The following is a 13,059-nucleotide window of genomic DNA, read 5'->3' as shown; positions in this document are numbered from 1 at the left end:
ATGTGAAACTGTATTTTAGTCATTAGCTGATAATTAATGACAATTATTGATCAAATTTATAGATGTTTAGAGTATTGAGTAATTTTATAATTACTCAATACTCTAAAGTAGCGAATTACGCTATTTTATAGCTTTCGTGATGTTTGTGATCAATTACGATATTTTATAGCTTTTGAAATGATTTATGATGAGTTAAACTTTAACGGTAAAGTTTAAATTTTTAGTAAAATTATGTTACTTCTCTATTGTTATAACAATAGTTAATTGTTATAACAATAGAGGAGTAACATAATTTTACCAAAAAATTTTTAATATATAAACCATCTCAACATCCTAGTGATGGATCCTAGTGATAAGATGATGAATCTGAATCTTTTTTTACAAGTTTTTGTGATCACAATCTAGCTCAGTGAAATCTCTTTTATTTTTAAATTTAGTTCATAACAAAAATGATTAAATTTTTTTATAAATTAGTTATGAATAATTTATGATTAAAGAAAATTTAAAACAATTTTAAGCAATACAAAACAAATAGTTGAACACAGATTCATATTTTAAGGGGTTCTATAATGGGTCTGTACAGAATTCAGGTACGAATAATACGATAAGAATACGATAAGAACGAAATATACAAATTCAGAACTTTTTAGTATTATAAACATCCGTACTAAAGCCGTTTTTCAAAACGCCTTAAGGTAAAAAAAATCAAATTTGATTTTTTTACAAAGTATGCTAATTTATATACCTAGAAACGCCATTGAATAAAGATTTTTAAAGAATTATGAAAAAAGTCATTAAATTATTCATTTCAAAAAATATTTTGTAAAGAGTTTCTCGTAAAAATTTTTTAATTGTGCTTTTCTCGCAATACGTAAAAAGTATCTTGAGGCGTTTTGAAAAACAGCTCTGGCGTATTGGTTAGAGTTCTTGGTTTAAAACAGGAAGTCCGAGATTCAATGCCGGCTCTTGCTAGATTAGCGACATTGGTAAATCCTAATTAAAGGTTTTTCCACGGTAACCACTGTAACCACTAGCAACAACTGTATATATATATAAAAAGTATTTTACTCAGCTAGGTTAAAAAAAAACAAATCCAAATCTTTTTAAGTTCATTTTCAAAAAATAAGGTGATTAGAGTCTGTCGTTATTCAAATATAGAAATATAGTTAAATATATAATACTAATTTTAACTTAAATCTATCAATAGAAACTTTAGTTAAGTAGATTAACTGGTTTACAAATCAATGTTTCGCAAAATGTTTCGGAAACAAATTGAGGTGCGTAAAGTTTTGAATTTTTTTGCAAAAGTCCATCGACTTCATATCGCTTGATTGCTAAGCGTACAAACGTCCCAAAATCTACAGTCATAGATATTATAAATAATTTCAAGACTACTCAGAGCAGAAAACCTGCAAGTGGAAGAAAGAAAACTTTCCAAAAATCCAAAAAGGTAAAGTTGATTCTCAGCAATAAATCCGAACCAATCACAGCGAGATCTAGCAAGAAAATTCAAGATTTCGCATTCTTATATCAAAAAATACTTAAAAATGCTGAAATTAAATCATTTCATAAGAAAAATACACCAAAGAGAAGCGTAAATGTTGAAGTTAAAGGAATTCAACGCGCAAAGAAGTTGGTTAAAATAATGGCGGATAAAAGTATGTGCATAATTAAAGACGACAAAACATATTGCCAGGAGTTTTTCGTAAGACAGGTGGGAAAAATAAATAAAAAAGACCAAAAAAAGTGGATTAGTGCCACCAATAAGGTGAAAAAAGAAAAAATCTCCGAAATGATGGCATCAACCCGCTATAAATTTTGATCTTTTGCCAAACAGCCTATCAAGCTCCTTAAAATTAAGTTGAAACCCTAATTGATGTAAACACATTTAATTAAAAAAAAACAAATAATTATATAAAAACCATTTATAGCTTTAGAGAAACCTCAATTAAAAGTTGACCAAATTTTTCCGTATTCACCCAAACTTGAACTTTGTCAAACGTTCTTCTGCGGTGCTGTGACCAGACCGATAGGTCTTCCAGTAGCACCTTAATAGTAGTTTTTCAAGTTTTAGTAAATTGTAAATAAGTAAATGGTAAACTGTCTATTAAAAAATTTTTTTTTTTGATAATTTCACAATTAATTGAGCTATATCATTAATTACTTTGTATATAAAGTTTACTCAAGCAACAGAAAATTGTTTATTTAATTCCAAAATATTTTTATGTATGTTTTAGCAGAAGAAAACCAGCCACGTTTCAAGTTAGGTGTCAAAATTTCCCCTTAGTTCCAACATTATACAAATTGTAGTTAGTTGCTAAAAAATGAACTTTATTATTTTTTTATCATTTTATTAAAAACAAAACAAAAACCTTTTTGTGGGGAAAAAGGAGCAGTGAAACTGTTTGCGACTAATGCTAATTGCAAATAATTTCTAAAAATCAAATATTAAACACGCACATGATATGTTTAAATGCTGCATTTATAACAACCGAAAATTTGTCGAAACAATAACATTTTAATCAAAATGGTTTGAAAATGTGAAAACAATACCATGAACTTTTATGAGTTAATTTTTTTGTACCTAACTGTAAAGATCAAGTACTGTTGTTATGTTGCTATACTTTATTACAAATAATTTCTTACAAATATTGAAATTTTGTTGACTCTGTTGTCAATGATGTAAAAATGATTAATTAAGCTCGTTGCTTATTAATTTTTTCTTTTTTAATCAAGCGTATTTGCTTATATGGAAGTACTCTTGCAAGTTTAACACACCGTTTAACTATTTTCATAAAATTTTCTCATCTACTCAAAAACTATTAAGACCCCTCTCCTCCTCCACTTTTAATAATTTTTATATCTTATTAATAAAAATTAAAAAAAAAAAAAAAATGATTAAACTGGCCTTAAAAATTAGAAAATATATGAAACTCTGCGGACTAACCACTACAGCCACAAGCGTGTTATATGTGGATGACTCAAAGCCAAACTAGCCTAGGGATCATTCATAAATGATTTCAGTAAATAAAGGGGGAGGGAGTACTGAAAAGTTTGACGAGGAAGAGTAGGCGGTGGGTGTTGAGACCAAAACAATGTCAATTAAAAATTCAAAAAAATAAAGTCAACAGCCCTGGTGAATAAAAAAATGCAGTTGCTTTTATTCAGCGTTTATGGAGTAATTGTACAACTTTACGTGAATAAAAATTTTAGCACACTCACTTACATTTTTATTCACGTAAAGGTAAGCAATTTACTCCAAAAATACTGAGTAGTTGCTCAGCTTTACGTGAATAATAATTTGAGCAAAATTGCTTAACTTTTTATTCACGTAAAGCTGACCAATAACTGAGTAAAAGCAATTGTTTTTTTTTATTCACCAGGCCTAATGTTTATGCAATTAGCAAATTAAAAACAAACTTTGTTCAAAAATAAAAATAGTTCTACAAGAAAAAAAAATAAAAAAAATAAAAATAATGCCTTCAAAAATTAGAGGAAAACACGCATTTTTAATTTTATTTTAGGAAAGGAAGATTTATATAGGAATAATAAATCTTGTTGAAATTATGATAAAACAGCTATTTAAAAAATGCGTACTTGACCGCAAACAAAATCTTTTTGCTTCTAAATTGGCCAATTTTTACTTTAACTTAGCATTTTTTTAGTTTAATTTTGCAATTTCACTTTTAATTTGTCATCTTTTCATTTTAATTTGGCACTTTTCACTTTCATTTTGCATTTTTTCATTTTAATTTGGCACAAAAAACTTACACCTTGCAAAGGAAATTTGTGCTAAATTAAAATGAAAGAATGTCAAACTAAAATGATAAGTGATAATTTAAAATGTAAAAATGACTAATTAAACTAAAAATTGAAAAATTAAAATACCAAATTAAAGTGAAAATTGGCTAACTTTAACGTGAAAAGGTGTACACTAGAATTAATTTGTTTTATGCGTGTTCAGTAAAAAATATTAATTCTGATTTACGAGGTTTCAATTATAGATTGACGATAAATTGAAATTAGATAAGAATAAAAAATTCCTCATGTTTAACATCCACTCATGTTTAAAAATCAAAATACCTCTTAATTACTTTTTTTAAAAGTTTTTTGACTGTTTTACTATATTTTAAATTAGATTTAATTTTATTGTGATCAAAAAATGTTATACGCTTTATTTTAATTTCGTTTTATTTATTAAAGTTTTTTTTATAATCACTTCACTGTGAGATTTCAGATAAATAAAAGCAAGGATAATTTTACGTTTATTGTTATAGATTTCGTAATAGTTGAATTTAGCACTCAGATTTAAATGACTTAGTGAATGATTATACCGACTGCATTAAATATATAATAATGTCAATCAAGAATAATCGACTTTGTGTAGCAGCTGAAGTCAGTCAAGCTGTATTCTCAACCACTGCGCTGCGGCGCCTTTGTGTGCCACCTAACTTTAGGGAAGGGGGGGGGGGTACTGAAAAGTCACGGTAAGGAAGGAGGCGTGAACTTCCTGGTTAAATGCACTTCCGCGGTGCTCTGTGATAAGACCGTTAGGACTTCTTGGGGCACCTAAAAAAAAAAAAAAAAAAAAAATCAAAAAAAAAAAAAAAAAAGTAATTGTATATAACAGATTTCGACAACCCTTAAAATATGATGGCACAATGGTTGAGAATAACTGGGTCAAACCTGGTCATATCTGGAAATCAGAAAAGAAAGCGGCGTGAACTTTGAAGTCAAACGTACTTCTACGGTGCTGTGACAAGATCGATAGGTCTTCTAGTAGCACCATAATAATAAAAGGCAGTATGACTTGGTATCCACGAGGCAACCTTGGTAACAAGATTAGGAAAATAAAGCAATAAAATTTCTAATTGTTTTTATTAAATATATTTTGACAAACACTCTTGTTTGGAACGTTTTTTTGTCATCAAACGTTTTTTGCTTACTGGAATCATATTAAGATATGATTTACATTGACATTAAGATATGATTGACAGATAATGAAGACATTTCGTGACGTTAGAATAAAAGAGTTTTATCACCAAATGTAATGATTAGAGAATTTAACATTAAATTTGAATCGGTTTTTAATTATTTAAATGTTTTACATTTGTTATTTTTTATATTGATAAAATGTTTTTTATACTATTGTTGTTTTACAATTATTCTTATATTATTATGTAATTTGTTTATAATCATGAGAGATGAGAGATTTAATAACCTTACAATACTCGCGTCTCGATATACTATTATGTCTTCTATTATTCTATTAATCTTTCATTTAAAGCAGGTATTGTCCCAGAAAAGCTAAAAATTCACGAATCACGCCGATATTTAAGTCCGCAGATGGCTCAAATATCTCTAATTATAGTCCTATATCAATTTTACCTTGTTTTTCAAAATTACTTGAGAGAATAATGTACAATAGGTTTTTTAATCACTTATCAGAAAACGACATGTTGTATTCAAAACAATTTAATTTCAAAAAAAAAAAAAATTCAACGGAACATGCAATGGTTGAACTAGTCAATCAAATATCAAGTGCATTCAGTAGTAACTACTTTACCTTAGGAGTTTTCATTGATCTGTCAAAAGCTTTCGATACCGTATTTCGATCATAATATACTAATAAAAAAACTTGAACTCTATGAAGTAGAAAATAGCAATTTACTTTGGTTCAAAAGTTATTTGACCGGTAGAAAACAATTTATAGTGCATGAACAAAAACAAACATTCCCGACTGCCGTAACTTGTGGGGTTGTGGGGTTCCCCAGGACTCTATTTTAGGACACTGTTGTTCCTAGTGTACATTAATGATTTAAATTTAGAAACAGACCTATTAAATTGTATTCTTTTTGCAGATGACTCCAATCTTTTTTATTCCCACAGAGATATTAATACACTATTTGAAACAACAAACGAACAATTATTGAGAGTTAATGAGTGATTTAAAAGTAATAAACTTTCTCTAAATGTGGATAAAACCAAAATTATTTTGTTCCACAAAGTGAATAAATCAAAAAATATTCCCATCAAATTGCCTAATCTAATAATCAATAACACTAACATTAAAAGAGAAAATTCAGTAAACTTTCTAGGCGTAATCTTAAATGAACATTTACGTTGGAATTTACATATAAAAAGTATTGAAAATAAAATATTAAAAAATTTAGCGATGATATATAGGACAAAACCATTTTTAAACAAAAGTTCTTTAAAAAGTTTATACTTCTCTTTTATTCATTGTTATTTAATTTATTGTTATATTGCATGGGCAAGTACAAACCATACAAAACTAAAAAAACTGTAAACAAAAACACGCGTGCAGAATACTTTTTGTAAACTGATTGACCTGTACCTTGTGAGCCTCTTCTGCGTATACTTGGAGCATTAAATACATATAAAATCAACTTACACCAAGTTTTAATGTTCATGTATAAAACAAATATAGGATTATCTCCTAAAATATTTTATTCCTATTTTGACAAAATAGTTCATAAATATCCATCAAAATTTTCAAAAAATAACTTTGTTGTCCCAAAATATAATTCAAAACTAACTTCATATTCAGTTCTTTATCGTGAACCTTACTTGTGGAAAATGTTTCCCAAAATTGTAAATACACATAAAAATAGTATAGAGCAGTTTAAAAGTGAATCGAAACAGGCATTCTTACTTATGGATTTTAATATATTCGATTTTATGTTTTTTTTTTTAATTAAAACTCAAATACAAAAAAATAATTAATACAAAAATTATGTATCAACATTTTTATTTATTACCTTATGGTATTACCTCTATGGGTTTGCTAATTTCATTACGTTATTTCTATGAAGTATACTAATTTATTTATGGTATTTCTATGGTGTATATTAATTTATTTACTATTTATTTTTAAATTTTAATTCCAATTTTTAAGTTTTAAGCAAATGATAGTATCTTATTTATTTTTCTTATTTACTTGATTTTACTCTTCCCATTAATTCTTATTCTTTAAATTTTTCTTTAAAAGACAACGAATTCTTATCTATTGTACTTATATATATATATATATATTTTAAATAAATGGTTTGTTAACTATAGATCTTAGAATATTACTGTTTTTGTAAATACGTGAGAATGGGGCTCGATGATAAGGCTAAATCTTCTTCTTACCCCGCCAATATTTATTTTTATTTATGTGCTTCGAAACTGTATATATTATTAAACGGAAAAAAAAAAAAATCTGTATTACTTAATCCGCGTTCTAAGCAGCCAATGTAACAAATTTTATTTTTTAATCTTTTTATCTAACAAATTTTGTTTTGTTTAAAAATTTTCAGAAATAGGTAATAATAACAGGTTTTGTTAAATTGTCTTAACGTGACAAAAAAAAGAACCCCATTGTTATAACGTCACGATTTTAGAATGTTTTCTTTAAAAGAAAATAAAGCTCTTCATAGCACGAAGATTTGTTGTAAATTGTTGTAAATGTAAATTAAAGGACATAATTAGCGCGGCGTAGCTGAGATAATTACGATCCTTTTTTTTTTTAACTTTGGCTTGCTTTAGATGTATTTTTTGTTTTTTAATATTCATTTATTATTAAGCATCATCGTTTGGAGCACTTAGGCAAGGGTTTGTAACTAAGTTGCCTTTATGCTAGTGTTTATAAAATCGTTGGACAAATTTAGGCAGGTTTGTAAAATTTAAATTGTAAAAATATTTATTTATAATATATATATATATATATTGAAGATTTAACGTATTTACATTATGCAAAGATAAAACTTATTTTAATATATAATAAGGTGAAGATTTAACAAATTAATTTTACATTTATTTTTAGTAGAATTTTGAATGTTGTTCATAGAGAGAATGAATTTTTTTTAACTTAATTTTAAAAACAGGAAGAGTAATAGAAGGATCAAAATTTAGTAATACTAATTTATTCTAAAGATATGGTGCACGATATGAAATACAAAATTTATTGAACTTAGTTCTACAAAAAGGTTCATTTAAAAAAGTATTATTTCTTAATGTGTATTTATTTATTGGTTTTAAAGAAAATAGGTCGTTAAAAACAAATAAAGATAAATCGTTTTTCTAAATAAAAGTAAAATATAAGACATTAAATATGTTCAGTTTATAAACATCTAGTACCTTCATGTAATCAAAAAAATATTTTGAATGTGAAAAGCGATCCGCATAATTCCTACGCGGATTGCATGTTTCTGACGGCGATAAAGATGTAGTTTATTTTTTTCCGTACTACCGCAGGCGATGATTGCATAATTTATACAATTGCGTATAAATGAATAATTGAGTTGGGTTAGGTTTTTTTGTTTAGATAATTTCGGGCTTTGTATAAAATGCCAAAATTTTTGGGCTTACATGATCATTATGTTTTCACCAAGTAATATTCTCATCAAGATAAACACCTTATAATTTAACAGTATCTCTTTATTATAGTTTCATCAATATAAATTTGAGGCATAATACTAGGTAAAATTTTTTTAGACATAATACTAGGTTTTTTTGCGCTGGAGTGAAAGATAATTCATTATGTTTTGTTAATATTTAAAGTTAATTTAGTAGCTTTGAACCAATTTGAAACGTGATTAGGTTCTTTGTTTTACATAGATTAAAATTAGTAGTGGTCCAAGAACCTTATGCAACACCACAGGTTACGCTCAGGGGTTCACTATACACAAGTTGTTTCTGATTTGTTAAATAGCTTTCAAACCATTTTAAGATTCTATTGTTTAAACCATATTTAATTTTTTACACGCTTACGCGCATAAATTCTTACACGCTGTTGCAATTTTTTCATCTACTAGGTGTAAAATTACTCGCGATTATTATTTTTACGCGGCACGACATGCGCTTTAATAGAAAGGGGATAAATCAATTATAATTATATTATACATAATTATATTATACGCACATTAAGCAACATAAATTATTATATACTATAAGATTCGCAAACATTTTGTCGTTTAGTAAAAACGCAGTTGCTAAACTACGCTGCAATTTTTTTTTTTTTTTGATGATCTCACAAAATAATGAGAGAATATAAAAATCAAATGAATCGATCTAAAACATATTAAAGAAGATCCCTCGTTTTTTATTTTCGTTTGTCTCATCTTCTGGATCATGTAGATCGTGATAGGATTGCTTCACCTCAATATAAAATTCTGTATCGTCGTAAGGCTAAATTAAAGGTCAAATGAAACTTTATTCACTAATACAAGAAAAAATATTTTCATACTATCTCTATATACTATAGATAGAACTAATAAAAACTATTTACAAAATTAATTAATAAAAAATAATTATAAACAATTAAAGGCAAAATAATTTTTAACTTTGTTTTCGATAGTTTCGATAATTTATTTGTTTTCGAAAGTTTCGTTAAAAGGAACAAAAGTAAAAACTAATAATTACCTCAATTGTTTCTGAATGACGATGTGCAATGCGAGAAGGACCTGCTGATTCATTGACAGTACAGTACATTCCTTCTGAGGATACTCGTGGTGGTAGCGGTTGAGGTTGTTGTGGTAGTGGTTGAGGTCTTTGCAATGGGTTATTCAGATGAGTATCAGAAACTTTATTTTGAATAAACTGACTTCGAGATTGAATCTGCATCGCTCTGATGTGTTCAGGAATACTGGAGTCGTCTTCAAGGGGCCTTCGAGGAATAATTTTTGCAGTATTTGAAGAATCTTCAGCATAGGTCGGAAAAAAACCTCTAAACTTTCCAGGTACAGGAGGAATGTTATCTTTATTTTTGTAAAGAAACTTCCATTTATCTTTTAAAAAACTTTTTGTGCTTGATGAGACTAAGTTAGAAAAGTCTTTTTCAGGTGATTTGCTAAACGCTCCTTTGCCAATATGTATGCGACTTAAATGATGAAAGTATTCGAATTATATATATATATATATATATATATATATATATATATATATATATATATATATATATATATATATATATATATATATATATATATATATATTCAAAAGAAGCGAATTTATATAAAAACTTCAAAAATAATAATTATTTTAAAAACATCAATAAAAAAATTATAACTAAAAAACTTAGTAAATATTTTTTATTTTTGGTTGAAAAAATGTCTAGGCAGTAAAATCTAAAATAATGTTTTTTTTAAAAAAAATGATGTTTATTTTTGAAACTTTTATATATTTTTGCTTCATTTGAGACCCAACAAAACAAACTTTTGGAAAAAAAAATTTGTATTATTATTAGGGACCAATGTTTAAGGGTCTTAAGGCACCTCTAAAAATATTTTTTATTTAAAAAAACCAGTGTTATTTTATTATATATAAATCCATATATATATATATATTTATATATATATATATATATATATATATATATATATATATATATATATATATATATATATATATATATATATATATATATATATATATATATATATAGATATATATATATAGATATATATTCCATAACATTACTTTGTTTACCATAACAACCCTTTATTTACCATAACATTACTTTGTTTACCATAACAACCCTTTATTTACCATAACATTACTTTGTTTACCATAACAACCCTTTATTTACCATAACATTATTTTGTTCTACTTGAAAAATAATAGTTATAAAAAACTATTAATCTTAATTTATTGAAAAAAAAAAATTTGTGCCAGTCGTATAATGGTTATATAAATTTTTTTTGCCATTTTTATGATACCCTAGATATAAGTTTTTTGCTGTAAAGAAAATCAAAAATCAAAAAAACGTATACTAATATATATATATATATATATATATATATATATATATATATATATATATATATATATATATATATATATACACACACACCCCCCACCCCCCCCCACACACACACACACACACACACACACACACACACACACACACACACACACACACATATATGTAAACTATTGTCTTTTAATCAATAAAGGTACTCACTTTTTGCACTTTATGTAAACTGCAACAATAACAATGAAAAACCCAAAGAGACCAAAGCCTATAGCAATATGTACACTACTGGAAACTCCTTTTGCATGATCTCCTGCTTGATTTAGTTCTAACGGTGCATAGTTCATCTTACCTTCTGTTTTATCTGAAATTATTAATTGCATTTCTACTTATATTTGTTTTTTACCTTTATCAGACTCTTTTAGAAAAATATAAGAATCATTGTTTTTAGAAAATTAGATAAGTCATTGTTTGCAACCACCTGAATTTACATTTTAAAGTAGCATCAAACAAAGCTTTTTGGCAAAAAAGCCAAAAACAAATATTTTTAGCTTTTATGTTATACCAAATACAACTATGAAGACTATGTTTCCTATGGTTTTCAAGTTAGGTTTTTAAATACTTAAAAAAATCACATTTTTTGGTCTTAAATATTTAACACTACTGGCACATTTCTACAAACTTATTGGGCAAAACAAAGTTATCAATGTTATTAATTATTAATGTCTCCTTATAACAATCTTATAACAACTTTTAACTACAACCTAAATTAATGGAACTGATTAACTCTTAGCGTACAGCATTGGTGAATTAATAAAACCCACTTTGTGAGATGAGATTGTCCATTAACAACTCATTCCAAAAATCATTTAATAAATAGGAAGTTATTTGTTCTTTTGTGATTTTCATTGATGTTAAAGCGCTACTTCAATTTTTGCTTTAATTAAAGACTTAGTGAAGGAAAATATTTGCATTCTTGCCACAACTCCTTGTCTTTGAACAATAACACTCATTTAATTTAACACTAAACTAGAGCAATAACACTCATTTAATTTAACACCTTTTTAAAACATCTCCTGCAAACAGCAACTGCCTAGTCTTCCTATTACTTCTGCAATTTCTCCCCTTTTTCTTTTAGAGCCTGCATAAACTGTTCAATGCTCGTAAATTCTCACCAAAGTAAAAATTTTAAAAATGGAGAAACATACAAAAAAAAGTTTGATAACAAAATTTATGATTGAAACCTTTAAACATGAAACCTTTCTAAACTAAGAACTTAACCTCATCAGTTCACTTTTCCTTCTAAACCAAGAACCTAACCTTATCAGTTCACTTTTCCTTTTTAACTAAGAACATAACCACATCAGTTCACTTTTTTTCTTAACATCTGTTTATTCAGCATCACAACAGTAATTTAAAAAGCTCACAGTACAAAATTTAAAAATAATTTTGTTGCAAAACTAAAATTAATAGAAGGTAATCATTCTCTCAAATAATGGGGGAAACACAAAACATGGTTTTTAGAAATATTTTGTCTGCAACATGTGCTTTCCAATTGTAGACAAAAAAATATGTTTACCCACATTTCCTATTCATTGTCTGACATGGAAATTTATCTACTCATATACTGTTGATCATTTGTCAGAGATGTATCATTGGCTATGGGAAAGTGTGTGGCAGCAATCTGGGTTTGATCTTAGCGTCAGTTAATCACCTATCTTTAGCTTCAGCTAACCACCTCATGACTTTGCAATGAGATAAAGTTTTTGCACAAAGCTTTATACAGTGAGGAAAAGTGCAGAAAGTTCTGCACAAAAAGATTTGTGAGTGTAATGTTTATGTGAGATTATTTCTATCTCTATTATAGTTTTATCTTCATTATAATATTAATTATTGAGATTAGTAGATTATTTTTGTGCTATAAAAATATATTAATAAAAAAACTATATATTTTATGCTATTATTATATATTAACTAATTACTTTAGAAAAATAACCATTGTTATTATAAATCAAATCCACATTTTTAACTTACTAGGACAAGGTTCAGATATGCAAGGCCCAAATTGTAAGCTATCATCAAAGCACAGCCTATCACTTCTGAATGTAGGATTATTACATATTCTTTGTCTTGACATTCTACCTACCCCACAGGTTGAAGAGCATGGAGACCATGATGACCACAATGACCAACCTTCATTGACTAGATTACTGATTTCTAATTGAGTTAAAAAAGGTGTAAATTATTATTTTTTACACAATAATAGTAATTATAATAATAATTGGATAAATAATAATTGCAAT

General features: G+C 26.9%; 1 protein-coding gene across 2 annotated transcripts in view; it reads right to left on the bottom strand.

Moving 5' to 3' along the window:
* Positions 1-8,896: 8,896 nt before the first annotated feature.
* The window catches only part of LOC136075201 (uncharacterized), a 43,306-nt gene continuing 39,143 nt past the window's right edge, over positions 8,897-13,059 (bottom strand). For both annotated transcript variants that reach the window (XM_065787670.1, XM_065787671.1), the window contains 4 exons: positions 12,791-12,973; positions 10,967-11,120; positions 9,427-9,883; positions 8,897-9,192 (listed from right to left, as the gene is read on the bottom strand). In XM_065787670.1, coding sequence (XP_065643742.1) covers positions 9,076-9,192; positions 9,427-9,883; positions 10,967-11,120; positions 12,791-12,973 — 911 coding nt within the window. In that variant the 3' untranslated portion in view covers positions 8,897-9,075. The remainder of the gene's footprint in view (positions 9,193-9,426; positions 9,884-10,966; positions 11,121-12,790; positions 12,974-13,059) is intronic.

This window comes from Hydra vulgaris, chromosome 01 (genome assembly GCF_038396675.1).
Source record: "Hydra vulgaris chromosome 01, alternate assembly HydraT2T_AEP".
In the NCBI taxonomy this organism is placed as follows: Eukaryota; Metazoa; Cnidaria; class Hydrozoa; order Anthoathecata; family Hydridae; genus Hydra; species Hydra vulgaris.
This window is presented reverse-complemented; position numbering and strand designations above follow the sequence as displayed.